At 42.5% G+C, this 15,730-nt stretch overlaps 1 protein-coding gene across 2 annotated transcripts in view; it reads right to left on the bottom strand.

Moving 5' to 3' along the window:
• Positions 1-15,025, bottom strand: part of KYAT3 (kynurenine aminotransferase 3) — a 72,318-nt gene extending 57,293 nt beyond the window's left edge. Inside the window, exons 1-2 of one of the 2 annotated variants that reach the window (XM_047083830.1) lie at positions 14,833-15,025; positions 8,383-8,482 (exon numbers count right to left, since the gene is read on the bottom strand). In XM_047083830.1, the coding sequence (XP_046939786.1) occupies positions 8,383-8,481 (99 nt within the window). In that variant the 5' untranslated portion in view covers position 8,482; positions 14,833-15,025. Of the gene's footprint in view, positions 1-5,702; positions 5,861-8,382; positions 8,483-14,832 lie in introns of those variants that run through there. The other variant, XM_047083832.1, reaches the window with a different exon arrangement.
• Between the last annotated feature and the right edge of the window lie 705 nt (positions 15,026-15,730).

The following is a 15,730-nucleotide window of genomic DNA, read 5'->3' as shown; positions in this document are numbered from 1 at the left end:
TCGACCGAGTCAGGCTAAACCAATCAGGACAACTCTTGAGAATTTGGATTTAAGACTGTACAACAGGTCTCAGGTTTCTACTGGGCACTAACACCAGGAAGGTATGTAAAGCAGATTGGGGTCCCACCAATCTGTGTCCTGGAATATACGCCTACATGCCAATTAAAATTTCCAAACTTGTTTAACACAATGAACTTTCAAGCCAGGTAGATCTTACTTTGAAATTAAACATCAAAACTACTAGTAGGGGTACCTGGGTGGCTCAGTCGGTTGATTGTTTGACTCTTGATTTCTGCTTAGGTCACGATCCTGAGATAAAAGAATTGGCCCCGAGTCAGGCCCCATGCTCAGCATGGAGCCTGGTTAAGATTTTCCTCTTTCCTTCTCTCCCTGTCCCCAGCTCACATATAAGCGTGCTCGCTCGCACACTCTTTCTCTCTCTCTCTAAAATAAAAAATTAAAACAAAACAAAATCTACTGGCTATGCAAAGTAGCAGGTTCTTCTCTGAAAATTTCCTCATTTGTTTATAAGGAAAATGAATGCCTGTCCTGTGCCGCTGTTGTGATAATTAAATAAGTTAAATCCATAGTGAAAAACAGTTCTTGGTACACATCACATACTTAAAACCTAGTGTCTACTTAGAAAGCAGAAAAGAGGGGCACCTGGGTGGCTCAGTGGGTTAAGTGTCCGACTATTGATCTCAGCTCAGGTCTTGATTTCAGGATTGTGAGCTCAAGCCCCGCATTGGGCTAAACGTTAAAAAAAAATTTTAATTAAAAAATAAAAAAATAAAGCAAGTGATACAGATAAAGTGCAGCCCAATGTCCATTACAGTCCTTTCCTCCGAGATGACTTTTATGTAACTTTCCAATGATATTAACGATGGTGTGGATGAGGATTTCTAGAGAAAACAGGTCTACAGGAAGGAGTCTAGCTAGGTCCACTATCTCTTGATTAAACTTGTCAATGCTACCCTTGTTAGGTCTAAAAACTATAGTGCTGGGAGCTGTAGTATCTATAGAAATGGCAAAATATTACTAAGAACACCTAGAATTGCAATGGCCATTAAGGGGAACATTCAGTTAGACAAGATCATTTATTTGCAAAGTACACTTGAAAATAAAGATTCCCAGGGGTGCCTAGGTGGCTCAGTAGATTAACCGTCCAACTTCAGCTCAGAGCATGATCTCACAGTTCATGGGTTCAAGCCCTGCTTGGGGCTCTGTGCTGATAGTGCAGAGCCTGCTTGGGATTCTTTTTCTTTCTCTCTCTCTCCCCCCACCCCCCTTCTCTGCCCCTCCCTGACTTGTGCTTTCCCTCTCTAAAAATAAATAAATAAACTTTAAAATAAAAGAAAGGTTCCCAAATTAAAGGAACAGAATAGGATACCTATTTTAATTGGTATACAAAAGTTTCCAAAAGACTTCAAGGTTCTAAAATAGCTTAAAAGATTCATTACAAAAGGCTAATGAAAAAGTAAAAACAGCAGAGGTACCTGAAACAAAAGACATTAAGACTGATGTGACCCCTACTGCTCCACTCTATCCTTCTTTACCTGGGTGCTAGGTTTTACTAATTCTGTGTCTGAACTGCCTTTATACTCTGAAGAGACTGTTCAAGAACTACCTTTTGAAATTAAGCTGCCTGAAGTTGCAGCTACACTTTCTATCTTCTTTTTTTTTTTCTTTTTAATGTTTATTTATTTTTGAGAGAGACAGACAGAGACTGAGTGCAAGCAGTGGGGCAGATAAAGAGGGAGACACAGAATCCTAAGCAGGCTCCAGGCTCCGAGCTGTCAGCACAGAGCCCAACCACAAGATCACAACCTGAGCCAAAATTGGATTTTTAACCGAGTGAGCCACCCAGCCACCCCATTACACTTTGTACTTTAAAGTTCACTCTCATAGGGCAACAGTTCCCTCGGAGAGAAAAAGAAGTTGCCACTGTGGGGGTGGCTAACAAACTTCAGAGAGAAACTCTACCTCAACCAGTACCAATGACTTTGGAACCTTTTACTGAAAAACATTCCTTTTTGCTGTGTGACATAGCCCTAGTCATTCTATCAGGTAACCATCCCTGTCCAAACTCAAAGGGTTAATATGGGTTGCCTCCAAGGAAGACCTCACTTTGGAGTTCCCTGACCAACCTGAACCTGATCTTTCATGTTCTTTCCATTCTGTCCTTGAAATAGAAGAATTTTTTTTTAATGCTTATTTATTTGAGAGAGAGAGAGAGAGAGCGCGCGCGCGCGCGCGCGCGCGCGCGCGGGGGAGGGGCAGAGACAGAGAGGGAGACACAGAATCCGAAGCAGGCTCCAGGCTCTGAGCTGTCAGCACAGAGACTGACACGGGGCTCGAACCCACAAGCTGTGAGATCATGACCCGAGCCAAAGTCAGATGCCCAACTGACTGAGCCACCCAGGTGTCCCGAAATAGAAGAATTCTAACAGAAGTTCCTTAATTTAATCAAGATACCTGAAATTCAATGAGCTGCTTCCAGTATAGACAATGGAAGGATAAAAAGCGCAGCGCCTATAAAAATACGTATAGATGTGACTAAACTTCTTCCCGAATTTCCTCAGCATCCATGCAAGGCCTCAAACCAATAAGAGAAGACCTAATCAGCCAGGAGTTAATCAATTCTGTAGGAGGCCTTCTAACACTCAAGGGGCTTGCCAGTCCAGAAACCTAATGGAAGGGGATAGCAATTTGTCCAGGACTTCAGATCTATTAACAAGACAGTTATTCCCCTTTTTCCAAACATGCCTTTTGTCCCAAGTTCCACCTGACTCAAAATTGTTCACTGTGGCAGACCTCCGTTCAGCCTCTTTCAGCATCCCTGCAGATCCTGACAGACAAGATCTATTTGCCTTTACTCAGAATAATCAACAATACACCCGAACAGTTGGGTACAGAGGCCAAGGCTCATTGAGTCCCCTTCTTATTTCGCCCAGCTGCTCCACAAAGACAGAAATACCCTCCAGTTCCCCAGGTAATGAACTCTTTTATAGCATGTGGACAGTCTCTTGCTGTGCTCTGTTACTAAGAAGGCATCCATACAAGATCCCATTTATTTGCTACAACAGTTAGTTGAAAAGGACATAAGGTATCTGAAGAATCGCAATCATCCTCAGACACTGTTTATTACTTAGATCATGATGTAAGTACTGGTGGGATCCAGCTATCTCCAAAAAGAATTAAACTAATCCAGGAATTTCCTAGGCCTACAACAAAGTGACAGCTTCATGGAGTTCTAGGTCTAGCTGATGTCACAGACTATGGGTTGCTAATTTTTATGTGCTTCCCCATCTTATGAACTTATTACCATTTTGGTTCCTGGACCCCTTTCCCCGGGATGATCTACATAAACAGGTCTTTCTAAAACGGAAACAAGCCTTACAAGAGCCACCTGCCCCAGGGAAGCTGAACTATTCAAAATCGTTCGCCTAATTTATACATGAAAAAGATAACCAAGTCCTGGAGATGCTCACACAAGATGGTGACAAAGGCTTGTTGCCCATTATAGTATGCAGCTTGATTCAGGTGCTTCAGTCTATCCCAGCTGCTTTAAGGCAAGATGCAGCTTCAGTCAGAAGCCTCAGCTGATCTAACATTCTGGAAGGGATGTCCACTTACTTACAAACCCCACATGCTGTCCAAAGCCTTCCTAACTCTGAATTGACCCACTAAACTCAAAGTCCTTCTGCTTTCACCACCAATCTTTATCTTAAATGTTGCAACATTCTTAGACCTGACATATTACGGCCCCCCTGCCTAATGAAGGTGAGCCTCACTACTGTGAGGTACTAACGTCCCATTTCAGGACACTGTGTCCTGATCTAAGGGACACCCCTTTGACTAATTCTGATCTAATCTTGTTTTTTGATGGGTCATACTGTAAAAATGAAAATGGAAGTTCCAGGCTGATTATGCTGTTACCACCCAATATGAACTACCCAGGAAGGGAGATGTGCCAAAAGCTAAATCAGCCCAACAAGCAGAGCACCAGACCCTCACCAGCGCAGGTCAGTTTCAAAAGGGCACGTTGTTAATATTTACAATGCTGAAGGATATGCCATTGGGGTAATCCATGAGTTTGGAATGTTATGGAAATAAAGGGGTTTTCTCATGTCCACTGGGACCCAAAGAAAAAATGGACGCATACACGACCTTACTCTATCTTCTGAAGTTCCTGTCCTCAAGTAGAGACACATACTAAAAGGATTAAACCTGAACATCAGGGACATGCCCCAGCTGACTTTCATGCAGAGGCAACAGCAAGAGAATCTGTAAAGGATGTGGCACATGTGGATAAAGTCCATTCTGCTTCTACAAAAAAAATCCCTTTGTTGCCAGACCTTTGCCATCCTGATGTCCTTGTGACATGGCAACAGTTTGCTCCTAAATCAGAAAAATTAGGATGTACAAATAAGCTTGTAAATTCAATGAACAGTCAAGGATACGGGAAGCCCATGATGGCTCCTTGGTTCTTTCCGGCTCCTTGGCAAATCCCATTTTTTGATTTTTACATTCCTTCACCCACCATGGTAGGTTTAACATAACTCAAATTATAAACAAACATTGGTGGAGAAACTTCTACAAGACTGCCAAAAACAAACAAACAAACAAACAAACCACAGTTTACCATCAGTGTCTAACCTGTCAGGACCCCAGTTCTAGAAAACCTATTTTTGTTCCCAGCCTCCTATGGACGCTTTGAACACCTACAGCTGGACTTCATTCAACTGCCACCATTCTGGGCTTATCAATATGTTCTTGTTATTGTTTGTATATTTTCCAGATGGGCTGAAGCTTTCCCCTGCTGCAAGGCTTACTCCCTCAAGTGACAAACTGGTAGAAAACATGTTTCCCATTTGGGGTATACTTTCCATAATTTCTAGTGATCAAGGCATCCACTTCATTGGGAGAATCATACAAGCTTTAATAAAGGCCTTACAAACATCTCGGACATATCACTTTTCCTATTGCCTCAATTCATTGGGCAAGGTTGAAAGAACTAATGCAATTTTCCAACTTAAAATCTCTGAGCTTACTGAAACCGCTGGACTCCCTTGGTCTAAGGTTCTGCCACTGGCTCTGCTGATGATTCACAACGTCCCCCTTGGTAAACATAAACTCACTCTACATGAGATAGTCACCTGCAGGCCAACTTCTATTGGCATGCAACTTTCTGCTTGTCACCTCATGCCAGTATGACTAGCTACTGTGAGTCTTTTTTTTTTTTTTAATGTTTATTTATTTTTGAGAGAGACACAGAATGTGAAGGGGGGCGGGGCAGAGAGAGAGGGAGACAGGGTCCAGGCTCTGGGCTGTAAGCACAGAGCCCGACGTGGGGCTTGAACTCACGACCTGTGAGATTGTGACCCAAGCTGAAGTCGGTTGCTCAACCAAGCCACCCAGGCGCCCCTACTGTGAGTCTTTAATGTCTAATGCTACGGCCTACCATCAACAGGTTAAAGAAGCTTTCTCTGACCCCAGTTCCAAGGATCCTGTTGGTCATTCTGGAGCCTGGGGACTGGGTATTTTGGAAACACCACTGGGAAGGGGGGAAAAAAAAAGCAGCTCTAGAGCCACATTGGGAAGGACCTTACCAAGTATTCCTGACCACTGACACTGTTGAAAAACTAGAGGGCATTAAGCCTTGCATACATATCATACAGCTAAAGACAAGACAGACTCACTTGACCTCTGTTCCTGTAAAGATGCTGGAGACGTATAAATCAAATTGACAAGGCAAGTAGCTGACATCGAAGTGAACTGCTTCTTCCCAAGACACCAGATCAAGACTTCATACTTTAACATGAATTTTTTTCTCCTCTTTCTTTCCTTTGGCATCAGCCTGGAAAGACAAGACCTTCATCTGTATCTCCCAGGCCATTGCTAAGAGGGAAAGGGGAGTAATCTTTCAGACTGCTGGATCTGTCATCAAAGATTCCAAGCTGTCCAGGATGTTAGAGAGCCCTGGTCCTCCCTGTGACTTATTTCTCTTCTTTTCCTAATGTCACTGAAAACTACAATTAACCCCGCACCCCCTGAAGTCTCCCACTGATTTCAACTTTTATAGATAGAACAAACTGTGCTTTTTTTCTTTCTTCAATTGTAAGTGTAGTACCCAATTAGATACAATCACTTCTATAAATCTTATTACTTGAACATCCTCGTTCTCCTGATCATCTAGCTCACATGTGCTCCCATTCTCTAAGACATCTCACCAGCAACACCCATCTTTGCAGGGTATTATAAGGACTCATTCTTTCAGTTTAGAAATGTTCTTCCCATTGTGCTGAAAATCTAACTGACCCCAGGCTGGGGTGACAGGTGAGAGGGCAAATGCAATAATCCCATCCTGATGGGAATGGTTTGTGCATCTTTGTCTATGGCAATTATCATTCTCCTTGGGCCTGTGAATGCCTTGTTGGCACAAGCTGGGCAAGGCCTCTTAAGTTATCTAACTGTACCCCTAACTTTTCACAAGCAAACTAAGATATCTCATTGGTCGACTCCCCTGAATTTATACCGTTGAGTTAAAAAAGACCTACCAGGAGGCATTCAGGATTCGGGATTTGCTTCCTTTGGCAGGGTCATGATTCCCGGGTTAGGAGTTAATGAAAAGGAGGATGTGATCAGAAACTTCTCCCAACTCTTGAAGATAATGAAGAATCTGTTGCTAATGGGATAGTTGTCCTACAAAGATCTTTAGCCTCTCTGGCAAAAGTTGTCCTCGATATTAGAATAACTCTTGATTATCTTTTACCTGAACAAGGAGGTGTCTGTGCTGAGGCCAACACCACCTGCTATACCAGGGTTAGTATCTCTGGGGAAGAACTCAATTACATAAGACCAAAGGAAAAAGGTGAAAAGGTGATTCCTTCCTTGGAGTCTTTCTTTGACTTTGTGGATTTTGATTGGTTTGAGTCTTGGGACAATGGCTTCAGAGTGCACTCCAAACACTGGGAATTATCCTCCTTATAGTAATCATATCTCCCTCTACTAATTACCAAGCAAATGACTGGGCTGTTTAAGGAATGACGAAAGTGACCAACTTAATGAGTGTAAACTGGAAGTTATGACCTGTGAATATCAAGAGGTTAAGCAGGAATATCGTAACCCTATAGGTACCACCTAAAAGAACAAAACTGTCAACTTCAGAGTGGTAACTGAGAGTGGCACTCATGCCTTAAATTTTGATCACATCTCTCAGTTACTTGGAGAATCGAGAGAATTGTTAAAAACAAAACCACAGGCCCAAAATGATGTCACTTAGACCAAGTTGCCAAACGGGGGCTTAATACCTAATCTAACTGCACCATCAACTTCCCTCAGAAATGCAGTCTTAATCAGTCAGCCAGGAATTTTTCAATTAGTTGCCAATGAGTCTACCACATGGGTCACCCTATCCCTCAAAGAAAGATGAAGTAATTGCTCCTGGCATGGAGCAATCCTTTCATTTTGCTAATAACTTTCTTTCCCCACCCTCCTTTCCACAAAAGCCTTCCATTTTGTACAACTCCTTGGGGCTCCTCTCTGCTCACTGGATGGGAGGGTGCCGGTTCATGAATCATTTAATAAAGTCAGTTAGATCTGCAAATTTTCTCAGTTGGACTTTGTTTTTGTAACCATATCATCTAATACCCAATCCATATCCATATTTTTCTGACTGTCTTTAAAAATACCTTTTTTGCATTTCAGTTGATTGCAATCAAGTTCCTAAACAAGGTCTACATGCTGTATTTGCTGGATGAAGTTCTGAAGCCTCTTTTCATCCTAGAGCAGTCCTTCTGAAATATCCCTCCCCCAACTTTTTTCCCATGCCACTGACTTGTTGAAAAAAACTGGGTCACTTAATCTATCTTGTTATGACCCACATTTTGGATTGTTTGCTTTTCCATGCTCTCACATCACCTGTTCCTCAATCTGCCATATTTTCTAATAAACTGGAAGTCACAGGGCCAGCACTTACATTCACTATAACTTCCTATCTTGAGTGGACAGGGAGTGCCCTTGAGAGTGCCAGAGCTAGACAGGGGTGAGTGGGCATTTTGATTATGCCATTTAAAAGCTGTGACCTTGGGGAAGTTACTACACCTGTCTAAGTCTCCACTTTCTCACTTGTAACACAAGAATATAACAATTCATAACTTGAAGAGTTATGCAAAGATAAAAGGAGACAATGAGTATGCAACAGCCAGCACTATGATACTTAAACAGCAAGCAGCTCAGTGAATGTCAGTTCCAGCAATGACCAGCGATACCTTCAGCTTACACATCATAGAAATACTCATTCCAAGAAAATTGTATCCTTTTTTGACATGGCAGGATAAGTACAATACGTATCTGTATAAGTGATTAAGCAATACCTACAGCAGAAGTAGGGAGTCCGAGGATTTTTGAAGAATAAATTGTCTTCAGGAATTTTGCTCTACTTTCAAGGGAGCAAAGTCTCCTCTGGGCCAAAAACATGCTGCAGGGTAAAAGAAATATGTTAACAAGAAGAAAATATATGACACTTACATCACTATCAGACACTTACAGCTAGCTAATAGACCATACGCTTATACAAAATATAAGTAAAAATTTTTCACAGTTCTCTTTCTACATATAACCTCTCATCACTAGAACCCTCTTTACCTTATAAAAATTTATGGATATGTCATTTTAAACTAGAGGTGTGTAAGCATATTGTGAATTCAAAAAATAAAAAGCTCTAATTTAGTCAAGAGCATAAAATTACAGTAAGTAGAAGTTTCATTTATAGCAGCTATAAAAACCAGGATATTTCAACCTAGGAACTACTCAAATTTCAGAATTGTCTGGATAAAGTCATATAAAAAAGCACAATTTGTGACAGTAAATTAAAGTGGTTAGAATTTAGCAAGTTGTTTGAAAAGCATTATAGCAAGTCCTTGACAAACATAAAGAATATACGAATGAATTTTAGGTTATTTTCAGACGGCACTTTCCTCAACAATCCCATAGAAAGGTAGCAAGCTATTTCAACAGGTTCTAGTTACATAACAGGCATGCATTCTGAATTATGTCTCTACCTATAAGGAAAACTGTTACCAAAGCAATATGAAATTCTATTATTATACTGTCACCTGGAATTAGAAGACAACTCAACTTTCTAAGAACATTCAGGTAAACAGAAACTTCTTTCTTAGAAGAAGTTTTAGTCTGAGAATCTTGTATCAGTGGGTGTCATTTCCTCCATCTCCAGTGGTTAATTAAACTTTAGAAGAAGAGACATACTCTACAGATTTAAAGGAATCCACCAAAGCTAGCTAGGACTCTCTTTGAGTTACCAAAATGTTAAGGCTACAGAAAGCTTTAAATGTGAGAAATAATATATTGAAGTTTCTTAAGAAGTTAAATATAAAATCCTGACCTTGTCAGCAATTTCTCAGCTTAAAACAACAGCCTCTTAGGGGTGCCTGGGTGGCTCAGTTGGTTAAACATCCAACTTTGGCTCAGGTCATGATCTCGCAGTTTGAGAGTTCAAGCCACTTCTATGGCTCTGTGCTGACAGCTTGGAGCCTGGAACCTGCTTCAGGTTCTGTGTCTTCCTCTCTCTGCCCCTCCCCTGCTTGCATTCTGTCTCTGTCTCTCTCTCTCTCTCTCAGAAATAAATAATAAACATGAAAAAAATTAAAAAACAACAACAGCCTCTCAGCCATTCCATCACATCAGCCTATTTTAATTTTCTGCAAAGCACTTTTGTTGTTGTTGTTTGGTTGGTCCTTCATTCACTCATTTGATGCTTCATGTGCAGAGCCTGGTGTATTTAGTTTACTACTGCATTCTCTGGCAAATAGTATGCACTTGATAAATAAAATGTTAAATTACTGAATAAATACATCAAATCACATTACAAATTAATGATATCAGTGGCTATTTATGAATCTTTTTATGAAATATTGATTCCTTTTGTAAAGTAAATAATTACCCCTTATGTTTTAAGTCTTTCAAGTTGAAGAACAGGTTTTATTAAATTAAGGAATGCTTATTCTTGCATCATTAACTGTTCCATTCAGGAATAAATTATTAACTAGTTTAGGCAACATGGATAGTTTTAAGAAAAGGTATTACCAAACAAAGGGAACAATATCAAAAAATCTTTATTGAGTATCATGGAGCTATTTGATTTAGGATAATTTAGTTGCTCCCCCTTCTCCCCCCAGCAAATCAATGTTCATTTATTTCAGTTCAGCCTAATTCCTTAGGTATTTAGACTAAGTATAAGCAAAATATTTTCTTCTAAGTGGACAAATGAGAGAGACCTGTTCCACCTTCTGGAGAAAAACTGGGCGGGGGTGCGGGGACAGTACTAGGAATCAGGATACCTGGATTCAAGTCCTTATTCTGATATTTTAAAAAGTTTTCTATCCTTGGAGAAGTTGCTGACTCTTGCTGAACGTCAGTTCCCTCATTTTTCAAAACAGGTGAATACATCAGTCCTCGGTTTGAAAGTAAATCCAGAAGGTGCTGGTAAGTCACTGACTGATCACGTGTGGAGCTTAGACTCCAGCTCTTGGGAAATCTCCTCTGGCCACCAGGCCTCAGTGCCCATTCCCCTTAGGAAGTTGACACTCAATCTACCTGTTTTCGTCTGGAAACCCCAAAGCCTAAATCTCGCCTCCTCTCTATCTACCTTCAACAGCATATTACCTCCATAATACAATGTACTTGCGGGCAACTGACCCAGTTCTCCATTTCTCTTCCACATTCCAAACCTTCCATCGTGTCTTTTAGAACAGGTGGACCATAATCAGCAAATTCCAATACATCTTTATGTTCTCAGAGCATTCTCCTTGTTTTAACACAAATCTTAACCGTTCCCTGAACATACCACTTCTATGTTCCTCAGTGTTGGCTTCTGTTCATATATGCCCCACCTAACTCTTTCTTGCCATCCATTTTACCACTGCCAGACTATTACTTCCCTCATCTGCCTCACTGACATTATCTTCTGTCCTGCTGGTAACTCCCTGTCCTTATTAAGGACTTTGTCAGTACGCACACAGTATTCTCAACTCAATACTGTGACCATCCCAGGTAATTTCAATGGCTTCAGAGATGATGCACCCAACAGGTGACATCCCCATGTCCACTGCTCTTCTGCTCCATTCCACCTTAGTCTCTCTCCTGCTACCATACACTGCACCTTGCCATTACCTCAGTCGGGTCTAATTGCAAAATAACTGATTGAAACATTCTGCTCTTTGACCATAAACTATCTTTCCTTTCAATTAATTATTCTCTTCTTCAGTATTATCAAGATCTCTAGGAGGCTGCCTTTCCTTTTCCCAATCAGCCTGCACTTTCCTTTATTTTCCAATATAGATGCCAGTTCATCACTTCAGCAATCTTCTAGACAATGCCCTACCCCACCCTGTCTAGCCTCTCACCTGTCTGTAACACTCTAGCCCTGGATCAACTCATCTACAGTGTTTGGTTCTCCCAAGCTGGGGAAGGTCATACAGGACACGTGGTTTCACCATAAATACATGGCCATTAACTTCGAACTGACCCCCAACACTCTGCAGCGTTATACTCTATTTTGTAGGGGAAGGATGGCAGGATATGCCACCCCAAAATACGCCACTTTGGAATAAGAATTATTTTGAGCTAAAGGCACTTGAAAAATAGCAAATGCCAAAAAGAGCAATCTGATCCTTCCTTTTCTTCCTGAAAACAGGAGACAAAATTTCCATGTGAAAGGTGCCTTCCCTATACAGGAGAAAAGGAACACTCTTAGATGGTAAACTGAAGCTGAGCGAATTTTGTAAAAAGAGGCCTTGTTAAAATAATCCTTATCTTCCTTTAGCTTACCTAAATATTTTAGTTACTTTCCCACAATTGCCTCTCCACGTTCAACCTAGTATAAAGGCAGTTGTTTTGGCTGCTTCTTTGTACGCTTCTCCTACTATCTGCCTTATGTCAGTATAATTCTAAGGCCCAGCTGGAAACCCTAAGAGGGCAGGCCACACTTCTCTCCTACAGTCCAGATTTTAATTTTTCCCACACTCCTCTAACCTAAATGCTCTTTGTTCTAAATAGATGCCCTTGCTTCCTATCATAGAGAAAATAGAAGCCATCAGATTTACCATCTCAATTTACCCAAATAGAAAACACCAAGCCCAAAGAATCCTTTTTTCCTTCCTTTCTATACTACAGGAACTCACCCTCCCACAAAAGGATAATTCTTCCTCCCATGGCTTAGATCTCATTCACTCCTAGCACTACAGAGACCTTTCTCCAGTGATTATTACCCTTTCTCTTGTAAATGCAACTTTCCTTGCTCACATCTCTTCCAGTTACAAAAAACAGCAAATACAAAACACCAACCAAGAATTAAACTCTTGACTCTACCTTCTCCTCCCTATCGTACATTTCCTCTTCAAATCAAAACCTTCCTGTTACTTTCTCTTAAGAGCAAACTTTTAAAAAGACAGATTAGTTGTCTCCTTTTCCTCAATCTACATACTCTTCAACCTGATGCACTCTTTTTTTTTTTTTAATTTATCTATTGTTTATTTTACACCCAAGTTAGCATATGGTCCAACAATGATTTCAGGAGTAGATTCCTTAATGCCCCTTACCCATTTAGCCCATCCCCCTCCCACAACCCCTCCAGCAACCCTGTTTTTCCTCCATATTTAAGAGTCTCTTATGTTTTGCCCCCTCCCTGTTTTTATATTATTTTTGCTTCCCTTCCCTTTTATTCATCTGTTCTGTATCTTAAATTCCTCCTATGAGTGAAGTCATAAGATATTTGTCTTTTTCTGACTAATTTCGCTTAGCATAATCCCCTCCAGTTCCATCCACGTAGTTAGTTGCAAATGGCAAGATTTCATTCTTCTTGTATGCAATCTGACTTTTGTACCCATTACTCCACAGAGGCAGATCTTGCTCAAGTCAGTTCTGACCCTTGAGCTCTCTGCAGCTTCAGATACTACTGGGTAAGTCCTGTCTCCTCCCAGAAACACCCGTGTTCTCTTGGCTTTTGACGTAGTAGGATCCCTCATTTCCCTCCTACCTCTCCTCCAACCTGCCACTAAATGATAGAATTTCTCAACACCCAGATCTGGGCTCTCTCTTCTTCTCAACCATTACTCTCTCACTAGGTAATCTGTTTGTGGGAGAAATTGTGGGGTATCCATGGGGGGAAAGAAAAAAAAAGGCTCCAAAGAAATCTAAGTAGGCTGACAGCTATAGATTCAGAACCTCTGAAGCTATTTTTCTTCTGCAGTTTACATAAACACATTTTGACCAGCACTTTCTAATGCAATTAACATTCCATATGTATATTTACAAATAATAAAAATAAATGAACAAATTTGGATGTCATTGAAAGTCAGAAAAAAATCAAAGGTATATGGCTTTTAATTCTAAACAACATTTTCACTATATTTTTCTAGCTTCTCCTTAAAAACAATGCTCTGAGAAGAAAACCAGGCAATTGTATATCAAGGCGATCTGGTAAACCTGATTATAGCATATTATACATAAGGTCAGCTCCATATTGAAATAATCATGATCAATATAAAATTAAACTATTTATCATCATTGGAGTAGAGTATTTAAAACCAAGATACAGAAGGTGTGTGTGCCACAAGCTGAGAAGGGTCGAGAATTGTTGGTGGGGGCGGGGAGCAGAACCCAGAGCCACAATGTAAGCAAAGCAGTCAAAATTAATCTTATCAGTTTGAAACTCTGGCCTTAAACCCAAATGATCAATTTACATATAACTGCTTTGCTTGTGGGGACGAAAAGGTTTAATCTGACGATGTTCAGATCGCTCAGGTTAACTGCAAACCTCAAGGTGAGGTGACTCCAAAAAAGGCTGACGCCAATGCACAGCCCACGTTAGCAGTTTGAACAAAGATTATTTCTACCTTATGCTCTCCCGGTCGGCCCACTTCTTCCAAACTTCTGTTTGCAAAGTTCCCTGGTGCAACAGAGGGCATCTAGGTGAACAGGTACTGGACGGGGAAGTACAGTGGGAATAACAGGCCTCAAAGCCCTGTCACTGGAGCAAGAATGGGAAAACCGAACCATATTTAGCCCGCACCACACTTAAGGAGGCAGGATCCTGAAACTGTTAAAAAGCCGATCTGTGAAAATGGATTCGGCGAATATAAATCTGATTGGAGGAAGAAGTGTGGCTGCCTTGTTTCCATGAGAAGGAATGAGGTTCTAGCACAACACGAAGTGACTTTGTGCTCGGTTGGCGCCTGCCGTGGAAGTGGGCGGGCTGCCCAATTCTGGCCTCAGGCCGCAGAGGGGGACAGGCGCCCCCGTGCCCGGGAGGCAGCCCAAGGGCGGGGGGTCGCACTCGTGGAGCGGCAGATTGGGCTGCTTTTCTAACCACACACTTCAGACTCCACACTTCACTTACACAGCAAGTGAACAGCCTTCGTTTCCTTTCCAGTTAGGAATCCCGGTTTTGGATGAACTGTTGTCGGTGTTTTCAAAATGCCAAAGTTGTAAAATCAAGAGCAAAAGGGGCAAAAAGGCTTTTTTTGGGGGGGGGGGGGGTGACCGGGGTGCTGGGGCCCCACCTGCCAAGCCAGCCACCTCTCCAGAGGAAACTTAATGCCAGCGCGGGCGCCCCGCACTGCCAGGGTGCGGGTCTAGGGACCCAGCCCCGGGTCACGCCGCCTGCTCCCAAACGCTAGTTCCGGTCCTGAAGGCGATCCAGTCGGCCTCTCCGGCTCGCCGGGAGCCCGACTCCGGCCGCCTCCCTCCCGGCCTCGCTCCACACGACTCCGCGCGCCGGGGCCCGGAGCGCCCCCCTGACACCCCACTCACCTCCTACGCGCGCGCCAGTCTCGCCTCCCCCGGCTCTGGTCACGCCTGCGCTTCAGGGCCGGGTGGGTCAGGATTCGGGCGTGGGGGCGGAGTCTGGGCGCGGGTGCCCGCGGGGTCGGGATGCAGCACGCGGATTGGCTGAGGCGTCGGCCGCGAGCGTGGACTGGATGCCACGGGATGAGGGGCGGGGCGGAAGGCGCTGAAAGGGGCTGGAGGGCCTGAGAGGATCGCGAACTGCTCCGGGCAGGTGGAGGTGCGGGGGCGGTGTTAGGTCAGGGGAACAGAGGCTGGGCTGGGCAGGGGGGGTGGGGTCGAGGAGGGGCCTTGGATGTGGCCGCGGATTGGTTATGAAATTTAGGCCCTGGGCCCTAATTGGATGTTAGAGGACGAGGGCTGATTTGGAAGAAAGGGTAAACCTTAGGGGCCCTGGGCTTAGGCCAGAGAAGAGTTGTAGTGAGAATAATGCTAAGGTTCCTGAGAGAGGGCGACACTAAACAGAGTGTGAAAAGGGGTTTGTAGATGTAATTCGTCATCTGGGACAGGGGTGAGGAAAAAAAGCAGGAATTTACATTTCTGAACAGTAAAATGGGTTTGATTAAAGAACTGAGAAGGGAATGTGCCACCAAGGAAAATACAGGAGATTTTAAAAGTGAACAAAAAAATCGCTGGAGAGTAAAGAACACCACATGTCTTTGGGGGGGAGGTGATGCTAGCGAAAGCACAGTTTCTGTTAAAAATCGAACTTCACAATTGGATTTTCTTCCTCTCCTATTTTAAGAAGATGAGAGGGTAGATGGAGTGAGTGTGGCAGTAGCATCGTACTCAGGCCTAGAGGAAAGAACAAAGATAATCTTTGGTTGAAGGAATATACTTTTTTTTTTAAATGCTTATTTTATTT

This window comes from Lynx rufus, unplaced genomic scaffold (assembly GCF_022079265.1).
Source record: "Lynx rufus isolate CCGP_SWC_20201006 ecotype Redwood Valley unplaced genomic scaffold, mLynRuf1.p SCAF_2, whole genome shotgun sequence".
In the NCBI taxonomy this organism is placed as follows: domain Eukaryota; kingdom Metazoa; phylum Chordata; class Mammalia; order Carnivora; family Felidae; genus Lynx; species Lynx rufus.
The sequence above is the reverse complement of the archived record's forward strand: the minus strand, read 5'-3'. Positions and strand labels throughout refer to the sequence as shown.